General features: G+C 42.3%; 1 protein-coding gene across 1 annotated transcript in view; it reads right to left on the reverse strand.

The window, feature by feature from the left end:
- Positions 1–22,830, reverse strand: part of LOC311426563 (netrin receptor DCC-like) — a 357,945-nt gene that overhangs the window by 122,091 nt on the left and 213,024 nt on the right. The window contains exon 8 of the mRNA XM_084502992.1: positions 4,708–4,864. Within this exon, the coding sequence (XP_084359118.1) occupies positions 4,708–4,864 (157 nt within the window). The remainder of the gene's footprint in view (positions 1–4,707; positions 4,865–22,830) is intronic.

The raw sequence follows: 22,830 nt of genomic DNA on the forward strand, positions 1-22,830 counted from the left end.
CTTCTCAGGGCTGCCCTTGGTGCATCACAAACCAGCCTCAGCCCTTCGGAGACATCAAAGCAAGCGCTTTGGAATTAGCCTCTGATAATGGATGCATCTCCACAGGCAACCTCAGCAGCTTCAGTGCTCATCTTCTGTTGGCGATGGTCCCAAATCCCACCGGTGACAGGCCACGCCACCCCTAGATAAACACGAGTCCACGTGAAGCTCGGCTGCTCCTGCTGGAAATAGCACCCAGGCGGGCAGTAGTTGGAGGTCTCCATCGCCCACTCCATCTCACAGCATTCACCCATCGTTTCCAAGGCTAGTTAGCTCAAGTCCAATTCTAATTAGCTCGAGTCCAATTCTAATTAGCTCAGGTCTGTGCCTAGGTAATCTGATGTCTTCCAGTTTGGGAGCAGCAATGAAAAGTAGAAGCTCAGGGGAGCAGCCTTCAGCTGAAAAACCACACAAGTTTCCCTGTTCCTAGCCAGCAAGTGCTTTCTCTCCATGCACCTCAGGAGAGCACTGAGCAAATTAAACCTTTCCATGTTTTATTTCCCATAATTTCGGTTTTCTAGCTGAAACAAGAGCATTTTCCAAGCACAACAAGAGAAACTGAGAGGCACGCTCATCTCACTGCTTTTCTACCCCAGATCAGTGCTCTGAGGCTGCCTCGTGTTATTCCCTCAAAATGCAAACATTTTCGTTTCCCTTGCTTCATTTCTATACGTGAAGATCCTGTAACTTCAAACCAGTAAGAACTGGACTGCAATAAAAAAGTGAATGTTCCCAATCCGCCCGAGTAGGGACCGAAAAAATAACCAAGCAAAAACCCCAGGGCTGAGACCAAGACAATGGGGCAGTGCAGGAATTCCCTAAAAAGCACAAACGTCCTCGAGCCAGGCACCTTTACACTTGGGGTTCTCTTTTTCAAGCCTGTCTTGGCCATAAATTACGGGCTAAAAATAAAAGCCCTTGACTAAAGTCATTTGTGTCCTTGTAAAATGGAGGCCTCGACATGTAATTTCCAGTGACTGAGGATCATGTTACATTACAGTATCAGCATGTAAAAAAAGATAATTACAGTCCCCATATATCTCCTAGGTGTGTAACAAATGCTTTTATAATGTTTCAAACACCTAATTAGTTACCTCGAGTAAGACAAGTCATGTTAATGCTCCTTGCTGTGAAATGAATACTATTAATTTTAAAACGGGTGGACTTCCACCACCTTGAGCTCTTTTTTTTCATCCCCTACTATCGTTTTCCCAGGAAATAACACAAAGTCCTTGATTATAACAAGCAAAACCTCCGAACTAATGTAAACAGTTCATCTGGGACTGATATTTTAGACCTTAAGCTGAATTCTAAAGATAGGCTCTAATCAAATAGAAGTTTTTGCATTCAATTAAGCGGTCCCTTGATTCATTTCTTCTCTCTGCGCCGTGCAGGCAGTGAGTTGGGGAGCTCCGTTGGCTGCTCGTGACTACCTGTGTATTCATTAATTTGGCGTTGAAAACAAATTGTAGTGAACGTTCAACTGGAAACAAAGCAGCTCCCCATCTTGCAAGAGCCCTTCATCGAAGGAAGTTCGTGTTATGTCGGAATCCCGTTGATTGCCAGGAGTGTTTTCCTCCTCCTTTTCTGTTAGGATCAAGGCATCCCAGTTCATTCATTTTATTTATTCATTTATGTTTGCAAACATTCAGTTAAAGAAGGATGGCTACAAATCAGAACCCATTATTTAAACCAACTTGCCGTTTCCAAGGTTGCAATAAAACACTGAACACTATTTTGGGGCTTTGTGTCTCCTCTAAAATGTCAAACAGGAATCTATTATTGTATAGATATATTATTGTATAAATATTTCTCTCTTATAAATCATTTTTTAATTTAAAGCTTTAATTTTTAATTTTAAACATAGCACGTAAATTCTCACCGAGGTGGCAGAATTCATTCAATACTCCGGACAGGCAATTAAATATGGCTTGAGACTACATGAGAGGGGTTATTTTTCGTTCTATGGCTACAAGATCAAAAATAAACAATGCCTCTTTCCTTGTGATGACTAACACACACAAATATCAAATGCCCGTGTGAATCAATGCTCACTCGGTACAGAAGCAAAGCAGCGAAGACGGATGAGAAGAGCAAACAAACAATTAGGCTGAGAGTGGATCTGAACAACAAAAAGAGACCAAAATCACCAAAATTCAAAACAAAATATTGATCAGGTCAATTTTGCAAATGTTCTCAAGGAAAAGTTGCAACTCCGAAGTCGTTTTGTAATTAACTGGTGGCCACATCCAGATGCAAACACTGTTGGTTTTGAGGAATTTTATAGGTGAATATATTTAATATATAATTATATATATAATTTTGGTGTTTTCCACCTGAGATGACCTCTAGCAACGAAAAAACGTAATTTGAAGTTCAGTATGGATGGATGAGATGTGGGCAGCACCACTCCCAAGAGCTCACCAGTGCAATGGGAAACACGGCAAGAAGGCAGAGATTTACCTCTTCCATTGCAGAACTTGACAAGCATTTTTAATCTTTCAATCGACCTTATTACTTGGGTATGAAAGAGTTTGTTTTCGGGGAGCTTATAATGTCAAATGAAAGGTAAAAGAGCTCCTTTCTCTCCCGAAACTGCTCTCCATCAGGGCAGGATGGATTTTTATATTACGTCTATGTGTGTACCTTGCAGAGCTACATCCATTGAAATTCATGCATTATATTCTAATACCATATTTAAACAGAAAAGAAGAACAATAAAACGTGTGCTTCGGTTATGTATCTGCTAACAGATCCTATACATGAAAAAATATTTGTTCCTTTTTTGTCAGTAGTCTGCTATTACCAGCAAGTGGTACGGAGTATATCACTTTTTAATCTGAACTTTTTCTCAACCCAGCAACTTTCCTGAGTGCAGAGGTATTGGTTGGCTGTTTATTTCCTAATAGATTTCAGGTTTGTTTTATCCTTTCCTCAGAACCCTGCCTTTTACCTTTAAGTGCTCTTTCCAGTCATCCTTATCTGCAAGAAAAACCATTTGATCCCCCGCCGGATGCCTGGCAGAGCACGAAGATTAAAGAGCATCCCGTCAGAAGGGCCCTGGTGATTACAGCACAGCAATAAGCACAATCGCTTCCAAAAGTGGCTTCTTTCAAAGGGCTGAGCCAAAGAGCCCTTACGGTGGAGTTCAAAACACAGGGGACAACTTCTCTGGATTGTCCCCAAAGCCACCGTGTGTGCTGGTGCTGCCTCCTGCCATGCAAATCGTCACGGGGTGAGCTCCTTATTCCAGACTTGCAGTAATTTCTCTGACAATTCCTTTGCATCCCTGAGGTTAATGTCAAACCCATTTGTATTTTATCTTTAAAAAAAAAAAAAAAAAAGAATAATAGCTCTTTTGGAAAAATAACATGTAAACAATGAAGTCAAAGAGCTCAAAAATTCCACGGAAGCTTTCGAAGAAAAAAGACACTGATTTCATCCTGCTATTCTTTACTATTCTTTTCATCCTGCTATTTCTTTATTTTAACACAGGGTCCTCAGTCTTCTGCAGGAGGCTCTTGAAAAAGGTGTGGATCTTGTTGGGAATTGGCCTAATGCCTCTCGCTGGTACTCAATACTTCGAGCAGCACCACAAATTCTGGAAGAAAATTACTTTTCATGCAAGGGAATCCAGGGGTGGGGCTCCTTTTACATCTTCAGTAATTCCAAACACACCAACGAGTCCCAAAGGTTTATAAAAAAGTAAAGAAATGGGAATCCCCTTGCACAGCACACGTCCTATCCCACTGTGACCAGCACTGATGGGTACAGACAAATATTAGGACCCAGTTGTACAAAATAATTGATGCTGCCACGTGAATCCTCGTTTGGTACCCAAACTGGGAGGGACACAGGGACAGCTAAGCATCCTCAGCTTTACACACACAAGCACCAGTCGCCAGCCAGCAGTGAAATAAAGGACGGGATACTCGAAGCGAGTTCTTCGGAGTGATTGCACAGGAAGGGAAAAGCACAAGGTTCTTCTCAGGCATCAAATAATTTTTGTACGGAAAATAAAACCCAAGTAACTACGCATTACCTGTTCGAGTGTGACATGAGCATATATCATGAGGAATCGGGAAAAAGAGCAAATAATCTCTAGTGCCGTTATAACAAAAGAGCTATCTGCTGGGCAGCAATCAGCCGTGGCTGGAACAGCCCAGGCTGGCCTGCTGCACTCACAATCATGTTAAAATCTTCATTGTCCTCTCCCCAACTGTTTTTGAGACCTTGCAGTGCTCTAAAAGCATCCTCCTCTCGAGCTGATTAGGGCTCAACAAATTCACCTCTGCTGGGGATGCAAACAACACTTGAGCCCGTGGCTTCGGGGGAAGATGAAAGGTAAAACATGGAGCTAACAATGCTTTATTTTAGATGGCCGAGTAATAGCCGGAGGGGTAGGATCCATGGACATCACTGTCGTCCAAAACAGTCCCTCGTAGCAAGATGACAAGTCTTGTTATATAAACGTTGACGTGTCGTCTACAAAAATAGACCGCAACAAAAGGCACCGCTGGCCTCAAAACATTGGGTTCGATTTGTTTCGTTTCCACACGCGGACAGAGGGAAGAACACAAGGTTAAGAATCTTTTGCAAGACGATGGTAAGGAGCTCAGGGCTGTCCTCAACGAGGGACAGTCCCCTGGGCTGCAAGAGGACACCTACCTGTTGATGCCTTCCCTGGAGAAGAAGACCGTGTACGCCTGGATGCTGCCTCGGGCTTCGGCGGGCGGGCGCCAGCTGAGACGGACAAATCGGCTGGAGACCAAGACAGGGACCACATCTCGGGGGGCAGAGGGGAGGACACTGGAGCTTAGGACAGCTGGAGGGGAAGGAGAGGACACAGTCAGAGAGGCCGGTGGCACGGAGGTGGCGGGGCTGGCGGGAGGCGCCGTGGAGGGCACGGCTGAGGTGGCACGAAACAAAGGGCCAAGGTGGCACGGAATAAGTGTGAATAAATAAGAAGGGATGAAAGAAAGAGGGAAAAAGAAAAAAAAAAAAGAAAAAAAAAAAACTAACAGTAAAATCACACCTTAAGACATGGCATCCTCAACCAAACAGCAACATGGAAAACTCAAGTCAGCTACTTCCTCAGGATACTTGAAAATTATTTCTTGTCCGTGTGATCACAGCGTCTGATATATTCATTGCTTCGCTCCTATTTCAGTGCTCTTGTCTTGTACGCCCCGAGCAGCATAAGTATTTAACCTCATAAACATGCAATAACTGGCCGTTCAAAGCCTCAAGCCTCCAAACCTTTGGTCTGGGAAAAGCAGAAACTAAGTAGGGTGTTTCAGCACCCGATTTATTAGGTAATCGCATCGAAGTGGGATAAAGCAAGAAGGAAAGAAACATTTTTTTACCTAGAAAAGTGTTCTGTCTACAAGCAAAATCCAGAAATGAATAAACTGAAGGCTCAAGCAGTAGAATTCATTTTTAGAAGAGCACCTTTTGGAGCATTTAAGGGTTTGGTTGTTGCCCACCAAGTCCATATGAAAGCCGGCCAACCAAATTTTCATCATTGGTATCAAACCAAAAGCATTTTTTTTCCATTATTACAAGCTTCTTTTGGACCAACACCCATGCAGATACTGTAAACTCTATTAGTAGCATTAATCTACTGTGAGATCATTAACGGTGGTTTATTACCTAACCAGCTTATGAAGAATAGCTTTCTGTGAAAAGCACGACACTCACTAAATACCGGCACAGCGTTTCCTTATACTGTCCCTAAATTGTTTTTTTAAGAGCAATTAATACCGTTATTATTAATAACAAATATTATTACCCCTTACTTATGGAGATCAATCCCAAACCGGAGGGAATTAAGAAATTTCCCAGGGGCATTTCCAGAGTAATGAGGTGTTGAAAGAAAGTATTAAGCCCTAGCCTCAGCTCTTTTGGCTGCGAAGTTGCGATCCATTATTTGCACTGAGATTGTGTTTATTGTCCTTAGTCATGGGCCACTGCTCTAAATAATGTGCAAACACAAGACTAAAGTATAATCTGTGTACATTTATAGGAGAAAGAGACACAACTACTTCGCTGCACGGTCAGAGCGAGGAGATTTGGGCTTCTGGTCTGTTCCGTATGTTGACTCGTGTCTTGGAAGCGCATTGGCTTCTAATGAGCTGTGTTGGGTAAACATCTCTAGAGAAGTATCAAGGGCAAGATCTGGGGAAAAAAAAAAAAAAAAAAAAAGACACAAAGAAACCTGCAAGGCTTTTTCGGTGGAATTTTTGTGCTTAGGTTCAGAAAACTGCCCTGTTATTAACAATTTTGGCATCTAAGACCTTGTAGAAACCCTCAAGTTCCCCTACAAACCACCCCAGTATGCAATTCCTCCATCGAGGAACCATCCTCGTGGCAAAGCACAGCAGTCTTTCACCAAAGTCTCTTCCACCAAAGGTGGTTTGGCATTCAGAAACTTGAGCTACAATCAGCCCAAGTCTTGACATTTCGGTGACATTTCTACACATGATGGGTGTCTAAGCTCCCCCGGTAGAAAACGGGGAGATGATGGAGCCTAAAAAGCTACTCAAACCATGAAAAGGCATCTACCTTTAAAACTTCTGAATAAATATCTTAAATCTGGAGGTGAATCCATAACCACCTCATGCACATGGATGCTGTGGTGGCTGACCTGCCAGGTGCCCGTTTAAATAGTAGGAAAAAAATTAGGGGAAAAGCAGCAAGACTGGGACTATAGCTCTAGCACACCGAGTACTTATTTTACTTTGGCTTTCAGTAAACTCTGTAGAGCTATCACTGACAAAAGCAATTTCCCTTTTATCGTTGCTAGCAGTGAATAGTAAACATATATTGTACAATATAGGAAGACATATAACCTGGAATTATCTCAGCAAGCAATATCTGAAATCCTTCAGTCTTTCATGTGACTACACAAGATCAATCCACCACTGCTTAAACCATCTACATCCCAGTTTGACAGGGGCTGATTTTAGCCCGATGTGGTTTGAATTAACTCCTTACGAGGTACATCTCTCTCTGCTCTCGTGGCGGTGTGAACAATTGCCTACCTCTGTACAAAGCGAGCACGAAATCAGACTGCTCCCTTTCATTTTCCACAGGTGCAAATGACTCAAGAACCTACAGAGAAGGCCTGAATATAGCCCAATAGGCTCTGATTTCCGTGTTTCCTTTACGAAGCCACATGAAGCATCTCAAATTATGAACCAAATCTCCCACTATTTTTAATCCAGAATCAGCTGTGAGTATTGTGACCTTATTATTACTTTGCCAGTAGGATGCATGCTTGCACTGGGTCCTACTGGTAGCATCTTGAAAAAGCAAACATTTTTAGAGACTGTAGAAATGGAGGTTCTTGCTTACAGCTTTTAGTGTTGAAAAGAGATCAATTATAAAACACGCTTTCACAGTTTTTGGTTTTAAATAGACGTGGACACGTCTGCACACAGGTAGGGAGACGTCCTGGCAGAAGCATCCTTCTCCCCTTAAAATGGTGTCTTTAGAGACCAGCAAAAGCTTTTGGGGGATACACAAGAAGAGATGATGAATGAATGGCAAAAAGCTTTGAAATCATATCCCACAATGGATTTGGTATCAAAAAGATGTAACGTCATTACTGCCAAGCAAAGGTGGGAATAGGTGATGTGAGTTTATTCACGAGCTTCTCCTGGTAAGAGAGACATGGGTGCAAATCCTATAAATCCAAGAATGAATGAATGAATGAATGAACGAATAAATAAATAAAATAAATAAATGATTTCAGTGCAGTGCTTCTGGGACCTTTATGTAGTGCTACATCCCAGGCCTCAGCCTAGTTTTTATATCTCTGTACCAAAAAGACTTGTTTGCCTCTCTTGCAAAACTACCAAATTGAAAGAAAAAAAGAGAAAAACAATTGTTTAAGAAGAAAAATAAGTTGAAAAGTGGCTGTGTGTTCAGAAACTGTTGGTCTTGTTTTTCAGCTGCCAATTATGACTTTGATCTAAAAATTATCCTGGTAATCTGCACCGAGGACCAAGTCCTGAACTACTTAAGGTGAATTTGACTTTGCTGCTCTTAAAGCAATTAAAATTTGCATGCTTTTAATTACTCATGTTTAATTCACATACAAAATCGGAGCCTGTTACACATATGCCATATTGCCACACCCCTGCCTTAACAAATATAATCATTTTTCAGATCATAAATTAATACACAGAGAGATTAGCAAGCTGAGCTATGTACAGGATCTGCCTATACCTCACAGCAAGTGGTTAATTCTCATGACGCTATCCATTTAGCAATTTTTTTTTAATTGCAACCTTAGCTAAGCCAAGACTTTTGCAGTCACTTGCCACTGATTTAACACTTGCAGTATGCTAAAATAAGAACACGCACTATAGGCTATCCATACTTTTAAAACGCTGTCAATTAGAGCTTGTTGGTAAGATTTGAAACTCGATATTTTTTTCAGGAAAAGCGAGAAACCTACCGCACTTAAACCCTTCAACTTCCTGCTGCAAATCACACTTTCCTTAAACAGGCCATGTACCCTGGTGCCAAAATACGACTTTTCAAGACATCCAATGGAAGTTTTCAGCCAAAGAGGCTACATCAAAATATCTGTCATGCTTTCTAACAGCTTTTTCAATTCATCGGTTTGCTATTTTCAATACAGATATGAAGGGTTTATATACATATATTTATTTCCATTTAAAAAGACAACATTTTTGCTGAATGCATTTAAGCATACACGGAACGTTCATGTTTTATGTTAAGCACTTCATTTCAGGGCAGCGAGATGTTTTATTCATGCAAAAATATAAACTTTCGGACTAATTCAAGTCTCCTCCCAACAGCTTCCTTGTGTTTAGCACTTTCAGTCGGTTATTCATACAGCATGAATTGCAAGTGTAAGAACATAAAACTCTTTTCATCCTCAGGATTAAATGGAAAAGTTATTTATGGGGAATTTTAATGCCACAAATAACATCAAACCTGTCCTTATGGTCTAGTGGTGCTCAGTACAGCCCAGTCAATATAATCTTTTGTGACACTCTTGCACTGAGGGAATTCATTATTTTTATTCCATTTATTTTATTTTATATTTATACCCCTCTGACCCATCTTTCACAGTTTTCTCTATGGAAGTTGTAAGTTATGTCTGAGAAAAACCTCCCTGCAGGAGTATCTGTAACCACAGAGATGCTGTGGATGTAACACCTAGGAACGGAAAAAGTGAGGCGTTCTTCCACTGAAATTGGCTTACATAAGAAGATCTGTAATAGATACCAATTCGGGGAGAGTCATCATCTTTTAGAACACAGACACTTTGGAAAGAATTGTTCCCATTTCACTTTCCAGAATATGCCCGTTTATTTTAATGGGACCGCGCCATTAAATCGCGTCACTGCAGGCAGCTGGGGAAGTTTAGGGGCTGACAACAATTTCTGGACAAAGCCTCTGAGGCAGTTCCTGAGCCACGGCTGGGATTAAAACCAGTTCTTAATTTCTCTTCTTCCTCCAAAAAAAAAAAAAAAAAAAAAAAAAAAAATCAATATTCATTTACATCAAGGAAAGAAATAGAACGACTCTAAACAAAAACAGCAATCGCGGCTGTAGAGCATGAGTTGCCTAATTTTCCTTTGCACCAGTTACCAGACAAACAGGAATTTGTATTAAATTGGTAACACATCACTAATTGTTTCTAATTAAACAGGCTGCACCCAGAGCTGCAGATGAGAGGAGACAGAGTTTTGCACCATTTTATCCCAGGGAGATTGATCTGGATGAACTCAACATCAACGCAACCCCCGGTGGGTTAGGACAGCAACCAGGATCTGAGAGGGGAAGGCAAGGAAAAATTGCCATTTCATATGGATGATCACATCTAAATCCCAGTGCTAACCTCTATCAGGAGGATGTTCCCTGGGAAAGCCCTGGGACACAGATCTGGGAGCTCTCATTGCCCCAGATTAAGCAACTAAATCACGAAGCGGTGAAGCAGAGAAACACGAACTGCGATGAGTCCCCGTGTTTTGGCCTGCCCATTAAGTAATTAAATTTTGATCTTGCGTCTAACAGCCGGGAGAAAAGCAGGCGTTGAATCGGATGACCTTTAGGGAGATGTGCAAGAGGTATAATTTGCTGTCTCAAATATCTATCAGATCAGACACGTTACCGGTCGCTCATTACTTACGGCCAAACAAAACGCTCTTTTCCGCACAAGCAACTCCTCTATTACCTTTCCTGGGGACCATCTACAAAATTTGGCCTTTCCAGTTTTCATTCAGCTGATTAACCATGCAACATGGTTTCAAAGCATCGCATTCAGCAGCATTTCTTCGGGCTCTGTGTATAAATCTATCCTCCAAAAGCAGGCAGAGCTCGCGTTTGCCCAGCTCGTACGTGACCGCACGCATCTCTGTTGGATTTGTTCACACACGTTGGGTTTTACCAACGACACCGAGCACATGCCGGAGCGTCAGGGTACATCAGCATATGCTTCAAAATTTTCAGCCCATCTGCAGTGATGCTGATTTCCCAACTAAAAGATCTGTCCTCGCTGCCATACAAACTTCCTCCCTTCTGGCTTCTCGCGCAGCTCTTCATTATCGCTCGGTGCCGTAACGATGTTCTTCGAAGCAAGTCATGCGGTACTAATTTTTATTATGCCTTTTTTATGACATTACGAACCTCGCTATAAATCACCGAGGTTCATGGGTGTCAACAACGCCGGGTGGTGCTGTAAGGGGAGCTCTCTCCTGACTCAGCATCTCCCAGGATCAGCCCAGCGGCGCTTTCGAAGCAGCGTGTTGAAAATGGAAAATAGTTAGAGGCTTAGGAGACGTCGAGAATTGCATCCTATAATCATGTTGGAAGCCTCTCCGTGCCCCTGACACTACGTGAGGGCAAGGGGAGGGCTGGGGACGTTAGAGGAGGATGCTACCAACTCCTCTCTGACATACAACCCCCATTTCACTGCCCTTTACAAAGCTTTGGGGTAAATTCCGCCAACAACAGCACACAGCACAAGCCCATTGCTCATACATCCTAGACCTACTGGAATTTCACTCACATCAGGTTTGTCAGTGCTACAGAAGGGAGCTTTTAATGAGATGAGATTGAATAGGGATGTGCTGAAGATCCTCAGGATCCTCTTCTTCCATGGGAGAGAGACTCCCTTCCTTTTACAGACTATAAAACTGCTATTCACGTGCACAAGAAAAAAAAAAAAAAAGTCAAAAAAATCAGTCTTAATGGCTGCTTACGTAGTCAACAGATCTTATTAACTAACTGACACTGTGCACAAATATAATAAATATTTTAAAAATCCAGGGCTGGGATCAGCTCGGTTGTTCTGTTGCTCTCCCCCTGGGTGCCGCGAGGGCATCACGGTGCGGGTGACATCTGTCATCACCAATTAGTCACCGGGAAAAACGAGGGGGGGGCTGTTGATTGCAAGCAATTCAATCACCCGCGAACGCTCCCCCAGGAGCCGCTGGTCAGTTCATCTAGTCTCGGAGCCACCGAACGATAGCTGCCACCCACAGAAAAAGCAGAAAGAAAGCAAAGGGTTTTAAGGCAGCCGAGGGACTCGGAAGGCATTTCGTGGTCAAATACCGACGGTGCTAAACGGCAAACATAAATGGAGCCATCATCTATGGTACTCAACATGCAGCAAGGGACTAGGAGCGTGTTCATTATTTTTGCAAGTGAACTCAGCGCTGCAGTGGTTATTTCTAGGAAGGACTGGGCCAAAGGCTCGAAGGTCGGCTATTTTTTTTATTTATTTTGGCAAAAGTTTAACTGGCTTTAAAACCGAGCCCTGAGCAATTCAACATAAAGTTGAATAATACTTTTAGCTGAAGACCAAAAATGAAAAGGGGAGAACTTTGAAAGCACGAGAACATTTCAGTCATTTTAAGCAAGAAGCAGTTCTTTTAGGAAGTGTTCTGGTATAGCTTTCTCATCTTCGATTTCAAAATATCTTGCCATTTTCAAAGGAAGGTGGCATAACTTTAATTATATTTGAGCCAAAATTGCCCCCCTGGGCCAAAATTGCACCCCAAAGCAGTGTGAGCATGGAGCACCTCCTGGTGGACCATAACGTGCTGCTGAATTTGAAGTTTGCGTACTCTGATTTTGGAGACTTTCCATGGAGGCAGACAACGTACTCACACTTTGAGTTGTCGATCTTCAAGCCCCATCTCTAAATCTCTCGTTTAGCCCAAGTTTTCTTCACAGAGGCACGTGGCCATCCAAGTCCAACATTATGACCGATGAGACCTTCAAAGTCTTCAGTCAAATTTTATGTAAGCTTATAAGAAAGATGTCTGAATTACACTGACCTACCCCACTCCATAAGGCTTTGCTGATGGATGGACACAAGACTTCAAGTTCTGATGTCAAGTCACTTGAAGCTTCAGCACACGCCTGGCTTCTCTTCCAGGGATGGAAGCTCCTCACCAAACCTGGCCCAGGCTGATGGCAGGATTTAAACATCTGCTGATGCCTTCAATATTTGGGCCAAACCCTTTGCTTTCAGAAAAAAAAATAAAAAATGGGACCAAACAGGTCCCATGTGGCAAGGAGGTACTTTATAACTGATTTAATAATAATAATTCCAAGGCGAGATTCAGAGCTAAGAATCCTACAAAAAAATAAAGCAACAAACTGCTTCGGCATCGCTTTTTTTCTCTGTAGCATTTCCCTTAATTTGGCTAACCGAGGTACTTGCTCTGTATTTCAGTTCTTATGTTTTGGATTCCTAGGAACCTAATTTTTCTCAAACATGATACAATAAATTAGCCATTTTCTGTAGCTCAGGCTTCCACCAGGCACATTAGCCTTTTATAATTCCTAATTTTTATTATCGTTATTCAGCTCTCAGTGTTACTCAAAGGTTTAGCAGAAGGCGGCATATGTTTCCTTATTTGCTCTGTGGATTATTTATCAAAACTAATGACACTAGCATGAATTTGGGGGGCAGCCACGCATAGCTAATGGGGATGCTTTCAAGGCGAGACTTTCTGCACCTTTCCTCCTCATCTGAGAAGTGAAGAATTATAAGCTAAGTGCCTACACGGTTGTGCAGCAGTTCGTATTTTCTGGTAATGAGCACAAGAGGAAAGAGCTTCTTCTCTGAAGAACTTCTCTAAAATCCCCACAAGTAGTCTTCCCAATTGACGCACCTCCACTGGCAGCAAAACTGTGGCATCATGTTGTGGTTGCTGGCAGCTCGCGAGCTCCAAAAAATCCAAGTGAGCGTCCTTGCTGGTACACTATGGGAACAGTTTCAAGGCAACAAGCCCATTCCCAGAGCAATTAGCAAACCTGAGGTCATTGGGACCAGCCTGGGATTCTGTGAGCTGCAAAAATTGGCCTCTGCCACCTCTTGGCTAGGCAAAAACTAAGATAACTCACTCGTTAGTTCATCTTTGGTCTTCGTTGAGACAGTATTTGTCTGAAAGGGAGCCAGCTCTGACCTGCACCAAAACCATCTGAATTTCAATCAGATAGCCCAAGGCGGTGATGGAAAAAGAAGAAAAACGGCTGTGTAACAAACCCTTTTTGCCTGGCTTATGGGTGCCCATTTCCAAAGATGACAGAAACGTCTGACTCCACGTTTCCTGGAATGCAGAAAGCGAGATTTTAAATAATCTGGATCAGCCCACACCAGGTCGAAAGAGCTAACGGTATACCTCATAACCCCAAAGGTTTGGGGCCAAAAGCACCACCTGGTCCTTCTCCTCACGCAGAAATTTCCTACAGTTTCCAGAGCTAGGAGCAGGGCTGGGGGGAGATGGGAAGGGTGAGGTCTGTTGTGTTGGGGGGAAGAGGGAGCCAGAAAATAATTCCATTTCCATCGGAAATTATTCATAGCAAAACAGCTTTACTATAAATGTGAAAAAAAAAAAAAAAAGAAAAAGAAAATAAAAAGTCCTGCTCCTGGCTTACGCTTACCCAAAGCATCCTCTCTGTTAAAGGCACGTCTAAGGCACCAGATCCAGCATTTCTTTCCCCAAAACCCACACTGATGCAATGCACATAGGTGGAGACAGGCAGAAGGAGGAAGACAGAAGGACAGCCCCGCAGAGGTGCCAGCACTGCTGTGCTCCAGCATGTAACAGCCACCGAAGCAGTCGGTGTCCCGGTGAGGGGACCCAACCAGGACTCAAAGGACAGATGGATACCAGGAAGGCAAAACACCAAAGGGCTTCTTGTCATCTGCCTTCCGTGGTCCATCAGCCTTGAGAAGTGAACTTGCAGCGGCTGCTACACTGCAGAGATGAACACTGACCCTAACTGGTCCTGAGTATGGACTGAACTCAATTTATCTATCGATTTAGGGCTTTAGGAGCAATTTCCGTACTCCTGCAACCAAGGTTTTCAGTCCTAGATCAAAGCCTGCGCGAGACCATCTTCCACGGCAGTTTTTACCATTTTATATTTTTAAGGAAAGAAAACAATAGCTATGCTATCTGCCCGTCCTTTAAAGCCTCTGTGGCATCCGTCATCTTGTGGCCAATTCTAACCGAAATCCACACAAGATTATGGAGCTCAAAAAAAAATGAAATATCAAGGATTTAATCAAAGTCGATGCCTGGATGTGGTGTCCCAGGCTTCAAAGGGAATTCAGTGACTCTCTTCTGCCTTATGTATGGGTTTGGCCAACGTCAGCCTTGCATCAAGTACCCAAAATGTGCTCACGTAGCTGCCTCTGCTCTGGGGGCAGACAATTGATGGCTATTACTGCATTTCTTCATGGTGGGGCATGAAATTTAGGGGATGAGGGGTCAGGAAAGGACCCCAGTGGGGATTATTGCAGGTCTAAGGCATGAACCTGAAGGATGCAAGTCTGTAGGAAAGCAGGCTTCATCAGCTACATCGCCCCCAGAGCAATCGCTCCAAAGAAAATTAGTAATTAAGAGGATTCCCAGCCAGAGAATTCATACCTACAATCTCTAATAAACCCATTAGAAAGCTCGGTGGCAGATCACAGGAATCAAAGTCGGAGATGGCAGGGTTGTGTCCTTCCTAAAAACCATCTCCCCACCTAAGCCAGGCGGAAAAGCAGCAATCGGATGGGTTGAATACTAATTCCGAGACCATTATCAGAGTAGAAAGCACTGAAGAAAAAAAAAAAAACACAAACACATATTTCTTCAGATACGTTTTCTCTATAATATTGAATTTATAGATAAAAGCAAGCAAGCAGCAGAACTAATCTGTGCATTAATGAAACTCACCATGCCCTGCTAGAAGAGTGGTTACTCTGAGACAACAGGATATTTATAGCTGTGTGCAGTGATACTAATAGTTTTGTTAACATTATCTACTTTGCCATAGACTTAAAAAGAATTAGACATAATGGTGGTAGTTACAGTAGCATCTTAAAAATTGCTGGCTTTCTACCATTCTAATTCCCTCTTCAATCACCTGTAATTTCCAACCTTCTCCTCACCTATTAGATCGCAATTTCTCAGCAGAGAACCACCCACCAGCATTTGGTGAGGGGAAGGATACGGGGGATCGAACGGGAGAAATATTTTACTCGGTACAGGGGAAAAAAAAAATCATTTTGAAGCTATTTGCTTTACACGGGAGCTAAAATTTGATCTGGAAATAATTCTACTGAATAGCCACAGGGGGCATTCAGAGGAAATTCTTTGGGTTAAAGTCATGAATTCTTGCAGAAAAAATTTCCGCAAGAAATTTGGTCCTGCTGCACCCCCGGCTCTCAAAAAAATAAAAATAAAAAAATGGGGAAATTGGGAAAATTGAAGAAAACCCTGAGATACCTGCAATGCCTGGACAGGGTTGACAAATGCTGGGAAGCTGAGCAGCTCTACCATGCTGAGTTAGAGAAGTTTGCCGTTTGGTGCTTTAAGCTGAATCAACAGAATTCTTATCAAATTGACAAATATTAATATATAATTCAGTTTTCTAGTACAGTTAATTTTTTATTTTTTTTTTAAGAAGGCGACACAATCCTCTTCCCCCAGCTCTGTTCCTGGGAGAACATAATCACAACACTTCGGTTTGAAATGTTGCTTGCTTTTTCTCCTTGATAACGTTTGCAAAAAAAAAAAACAAAAAAAAAAAACACAGTATTTCTTAGAAAAAAAAATATGGAGGACTAAAGAAAAAAATCTTTTTGAAATATTAAATGCAGTTTTATTTTGAACTGAAATGATAAAAAAGCTGCTGTGGCTGGGGTTACAGCTCCTCATCATACAAGGAGACAGACTTAAAGGGTGTTTATAATTGTCAGGGAGCTTTAAATAATTGAACAGTAAGACACAGCATGGGAGGGCGTGTTTTTATTGTGTAATAATCTCAGGATTCATTATTCATAATAATTATGATTATTAGTCTTGCAAGTTTTCTACTGCGTCCTTTGAAAATTACAAGACTGATTGTACGAGCTCAGAGAATTTGGAATAACACAGTTAATTTGCTTTTAGTTTATTACATTCCCCTGCATTAAGTTTGGTACCAGAGGGAATAGCCCTCTAACACACAAAAGCAGTGAGAAGAAACTATTTAAAAAAAATAGAAAAATTAAGACCTCTAGAGCTGAGTTTCAAACAGCCCGTGTGGGAATGCCTGGGCACCTCCTCGCCCTGAAGCCAAGGGCAAACTCCTCGTTGCTTTTGAAGGTACAGATTAGGCCCATGTGAATATATAAAGAATTAAAAATTACAGGAAAGCATCTGATGTCGGAGGGATGAATTATGATCGCCTTATTCACACTGAGCTGTGCTTACACCCCGAACGCTTTGATATCAGCGAGGCTCTCCGTGCTCTCCGTTATTATTCAGAGCCAGGCAGAAGTGGTTTTCCTGTCTTGAGAAGAAATTTGAGATAAAAGAGCGAGAGAAACGTCTCTGCATTCGGATGAGCCTGAGACCTTTAGTCGTTTTTCAAGGAAAAAAGGGAGAAGGAGCTGGAGAGGATGCTTCATTGGACCCCCCCCAAAGCCTACCCATCATGGCACGCAACCGGTCTTGGATGCAACGATAACAGGAGACACCGGTGTAGATGGGAATCTGCTAAATACAGCATTACAATGGGAAAAGTTGAAACAAGGCAACGGAACAAAACATGATGAAGTCAGTTCTAGCACAAGAAAAGTTTTTTTCCAGCTGAGGTATTTCCAGCTGCAGTTCAGATGACAGAAAAAAATAAATAATTTTTTCCCCACAGCACTTATGAAAGATGATTCACCAAAGATTGCAGTCAGATGTAAACAATCACCAGCCCCCGTCAGCGGAGTTATTTTCCAGCTATTCACTGATGGGAAAATGGAGCTAAATATTTCACCGCCAGCTCTTTTCCAGCACAGGCTGCAAGGAGCCCGAAGCAGAACTGTTTGTGCCACCAAAATCTCCGACCTCTCCAAGTAACTCGTTTCCACGGCACAAGTCGGTGCATCAGAGAAGCCATCTGAGCTGTCCACCCATTCATGGACATTTATTTTTAGGCAGGGCTTGAAATTTTAAAGGCTGAAACTTCATTTTGCATCGTGAAAAAGGGCCTGGCACCACGGAGAGGAAACCCGCCCATTTTTCTTCCCCCTGTCTTTCCACAAGCTGCATGGAAATCCTCCGCTTGAATAACTAGGGGAATAATGGACTCTTCTTTACATAAAGATTTCGTACTTCTGAGAAGAGATTTTTTGCTTCTCAAATGATACAAAGGTTTTCATGTTTTATTTACACAGAGAAACAAATTACTCTGAGACTTTAAAGTGGGATGAGGTTGGGGGTTTTTGTTTAGTTTTGTTTGAAGGAGAAAGAAACAACAGAAAACTTCAGAATATCTATTTTTTTTTTTTTTACAGATCTTGCTGAACATACTGAATTCTATGACTCCCTGCAATATAGGGGCTATAATATAAATCAGGAATTTTTATTTGATAAAAATGTGGTTGATAAAGAATACTGGAAGTGCTACTAGCATATAAAGCTATGCTAATGAAAATACGAAACAGCAAGAAAAGTAGTGGAAACAAATCATTTTTTACACACACAAAAAAATAAATAGAAAGAAACACATTTAATGCAGAGAAAGGAAGAAACATTAAAATGAAAAAAAAAAAAAGCAACAGCCAACTTCCTAAAAACTCACGAGTCCTTGACATTGTGGTGACAAAGATCATCACGGTATTGGTGATAGGGGTGATATTGTCCACAAAGAGTATGGCCATGTAAGCATGAATATCAAAAAGCCTCTGTACAAAGACTGGAGGTGAAGGAATAGATGAGGAAAAAATAGAAAAGATCATTCTTCTTGGACCTTCGTACAAAGAGCTGGTAATTGATTGCTATGCCAAGACCCGAGGAGCTGAAGAACCACAAGATATGTCTTTGGGGTATTCCTGACCCAGACATAAGCTTTTATCGTGTGTTATAATAAAAAAATATACCACGTCGTGCTCGGAAATGTCAGGTGAGCAGCTAGTAACCTTCAGGAGCAGACAAGTTGTCTCGTTGAACGGGGAGCCTGCAAAAATAAAGGCAAGGAGCACGCACCAGAGATGAGATGCTCCACTGGAAGTCATCTCCTGGGAAGGGGCCGCGTCTGTCGGCTTCAGGCAGTAAGTAGCCTTAGGAAATTGGAATTGGGTTCTCTGAAAATAGCACTGCTTGAAAGAGAGGAATAGATCTGATCTCGGATGGTGAGGAAGACACTAGCCCTGAAGCTTCCTTAAGACAGGGAAGAGTGGGAGGAAAAATGTCAAATAACGAGAGAAAATTCCATCTTGGTGGCTATTACAGGCATGGAAGATCACCCCCTGGAGCATGAGGAAGCTCCTAAGGCTTGAGAAATCTTCCCCAAAACAAAGTTTCCCATCAGAAAAGAAATTTTATGAAATCAAAACCTAAGCACAGAAGCCATTTCATGTGTTTGTCCTTCAAGGCCGGCTGAGGTTCTCCCCAACACAAGGCCTTGTGAAGGCCCATAACTTAGGCAGGAGCTGGCTCTCTGGGGAACACACGACGGTGCTGGCAAACATTTGCTCTTCTCCCATGTGCTAACCGTCTTCTACAGAGCAGAAAACAGCCAGTTTCTCATTAGAAGAGGTAGCGTTTTCCAACAGGGCACTGCCAAGGTTTGAAACACACCCTACCAAGTGGTGCCGTTAATGCACACTTGGCTGAAAGTCATCAAACCCACATGAAGATGACTATATTATGCTTTGTAAATACCACCAAGGGCATAGGACAACGCAAACTCTATACTCACTGTGTTTTTTATTGCAGTTCTGAAGCAGTCGGGTTCACAGAAAGCCTAACGCCACGTTGCAAAGGGCCTAATCCTACAAAAACCTCAACCTACTCAAAGCTCTATAGAGTTGCATTACCACAATGTCCCTGTCTGCAGAAAACAGTACAGGTGAGGGGAGCTCTAGCTTTTTTTTTTTTTGCCAGTTCTGGCAAATTATTAGACACGAACTGGGGAGGTGAAGGGCCAGCGAGCTGAGGAATAGCGAGCAATCCGCATACGGGGTAAAAAACCCTAAACCATCATACTGGTCACAGGCAGAGCAAGGACCAGACAGAAGAGAGAGATGGATAAAAAATAAGCAATGAATTCTCCAATGGCACAAAAAGAGAGGCATAAAGCATGGTTTTGCATTTCCCTTGTCAGCATGGACGCATCCTGAGAGCTGAATAGGGTCCAGATTTACCGTCAGTCCCACCAAGCCCAGCTCAAATTTGCCTTGGATACCATTTGTTACCCTCAGGTAAGTCATAGTGGCCTGCATTCAGCTCTCTTGAGGATAAGAATGTAAAATATTTGCTCCTTTTTCCTTAGGAATGGAAATGCAGGAGAGAATAACACCCGCATCCGCAGAGCTGCAACTGGCTGGGTTTCTGCGAGGGTCCCTAAATGAAAAGTGAGTGGTTTAAATTCATATATTCAAATAAAGTTAAAGAAGAAAAAAAAAAAAAAAAGAAGAAGAAGTCTGGCTAAATGCAAAACACTCCTTTAAACAGTATACCATTTTCTGCTTTACAGATTGTGCTTTCTTTCTCGGGTCATTGGGGTAATGTAAGAAATGGCAGGCAGACAAACTGCCTCCGGCACAACTCAGGAGTACACCAAAGAGTACATTCAAACAGTGGTCACACTAGAATAATTCTCCCAAGGCTGGCAGGATGGTAAAAAAAGCCAAAGCGTTAGAATAGAAATTGGCAGGAACTGATAAGAAAATAATCTACCTAGAGCAGAAAAGCCGTTCCATTTTCCAACCCCAAGAAATTCATGCAAAACTGGGAAGACAAAGCAAAAACCCGCTGCCCTCTACCACCCCAGGGCTGGGAATGAGGACGTACAACTCGTTGAAAGTGGAAGACGACAGCTTCGATACTCAAATGTAGATGGGATTAACAGGAGTCACGGTGGTTGGGTGGGTGGGTGTGTGCAGGGGGGCTATGGACAGCTTTTTAAGGGTCTGCTTGCAATCCGTTTTATATCGAATGTTAGAAAAAAAAAAAAAAGAGAAGTAAAGATAATTTATAAGGTTATCAGAAAAAAAAGACAAAATACTATTTTTCTACACTTTCCTAACTCCACGCTCCGTGTGACCAAGCCAGTAAAACAGACAAAAATGCACATGTGTTTTTAGGTACTTTCACCAAGGAATCTCGACACGGAACGGGATTTTCATGAGTTGGGAAGGAGCAGCTGAGTGCCGGCCGTACACAACAAAACAGCCAAAACCTACCTTTTCTCTGCCCAGCAGAGGTTAGAAACTGGGCAGTATCATGGGAGAGCCGGCTCAGCCTAGCGCTTGCTGATGTCCTAGAGCTGCCATGTCTGATGCTTTAAAAGCTGTTTCCTTCACAACCTCCACTCTTAGGATAATTGCATACACTCAAGCGGTAGGTCAGGGGGGACGCTGTCGTCCCATACGTGCCAAGTTGAAGAAAATTAATTTCATTCCCCAAAGAAAGGAAGCACTGGCAAGATTGACGTTAAACAATATTGATTCTGTGGCACCAGGGTCCTGGAAGCAGAGCCAAAACAAACAAACCTACTTTGGGATCCAGCATCCATAATGCATCAACCAGCCCGGACGGATCCGAAACGGCTCAGCAGAGGACGTGGCTCTTTTCCCTTTTCTTGCTACACCAAAAAAAAAAAAAAAAAGAAAAAAGAAAAAGAAAGAAAAAAAAAAAGATGCACAACGCTCCCAGTAAAAAATCAAAATAAGTCATGTGGAGAGCAGAATACAGCCCGATAGTTTTAACGAAAAAGGAAATGCTAGGAAAAGACTCATGCATATCTGATGCTGAGTGAAAGCCAGGGTGTGACTAACATATTGGAAAAATTATTAAAGAGTGTTTTCCTCTTTGTACAGAGACTGCCCCCAGCAAATTCTGTCAAGGTCGCCAAGACCTTGCATTATAGCTTCTGTAGAGGAGCATCTGTCTGCAAACCGACTTGCAAATGTACCTGTGCATCTCCCTGCGTGTATTTTTTTTTTTTTTTAATTTAAACATTTAGTAGGATTTATTTGTTTCAATAGTTTCCTTCTGCTAGCATCAGCTCTATCTTCTCCCCCTCCATCACTCGGTAGATTTCCATACTAGAAGAGTTTTCTATAATGGCATCTTCAGCGCTGCGTTTAAAAAAATAATAATCATATAGATGAGAGTACCCTACACTTCATTAAACGTGACAATCACATCCCTTCCTACTGCTGGTCTCACTGAAGGCATCCTGTGTAATTCAGCTACCTACACTCTCTTCAATCTATCAACACGAACAACGAATTTTGTTGTATTGCAGGAAGAGCAACACATGCCTTCCTGCCTCCCCGCCAAGGCTGCTGGAAAGAGAAAAACTTCCCCCCCAACCTGTACCACCCTTCCTCTCCCAAACCCCAAACCACCTCAATGAATTTTAATTCTACTCCCAAGGAAAACAGAAATTTCTACAAATTCAGAATTTTCTTCATTCTTTTGCTGAATGTTTGCCTTTCCCTTTAGAAATAGTAGCATGAAGTATTCCTCTGGGCTCATTTCATTTGAACGTAATTTCATTTTTGCCAATTAGATGAAAATTAAAATTGAATCAACTCAGTAAAACGTTTTGTGATACTCCCTCACCAGACAGCCATCTATCCTTTTTTTTGGGGCCAACCTAACCAAAATCCCCCAGATTTCAGCATCGCACCCCTGCAGTGACGTAACACCGGACTCACGAAGTACAAGGCTATTTATCTTGGCTTCCCACACAGGAATAACAAAATAGATTAATTTAATTCCTATAGTATACACAGCACTGCGTTTCGATGATTTGGGTCTAGCTGGAAGGTATCTCGGAGAAAGCCAACAAAAGCTGGAGAAAGCCACCTAACGCTGATGGGAGACGTAGCCTCGGTGGTGCAATGGGGAGACATCACAGCATTATTGATTAATTAATTAATTAACCCTCTTCATAGCACTCACAAGGGTTTGTCTGAAGGCACTGTTTCTCCTCTGTCCTTTTTGCTTTCACCAGATGTTGCCAACTTCCTTATTCCTTTCTTAATCCTTACTCCTTTATTCCTGCGTGCGTTATTTCATAATTGCCTCGAGTTAAAACATACCGTTGGAATAGGCTTAGCTTGCTCCGATGGCCAAATCACGCTGTGTATCCATCTCAAACCCATTTAACTCCGGTGATAAGCAGCTCATATTTATTTTCAGGTCATCACTCTTAGGCATTGAACAGCATCCGTCCCAGTGACAACCTCCACCCAACCCAAGACACCCAACCCAGAGGCTATTCCCCTGTCATTAAAGTATCAAGAGCTAC

Source organism: Aythya ferina (assembly GCF_964211825.1).
Source record: "Aythya ferina genome assembly, chromosome: W".
Taxonomy (NCBI): domain Eukaryota; kingdom Metazoa; phylum Chordata; class Aves; order Anseriformes; family Anatidae; genus Aythya; species Aythya ferina.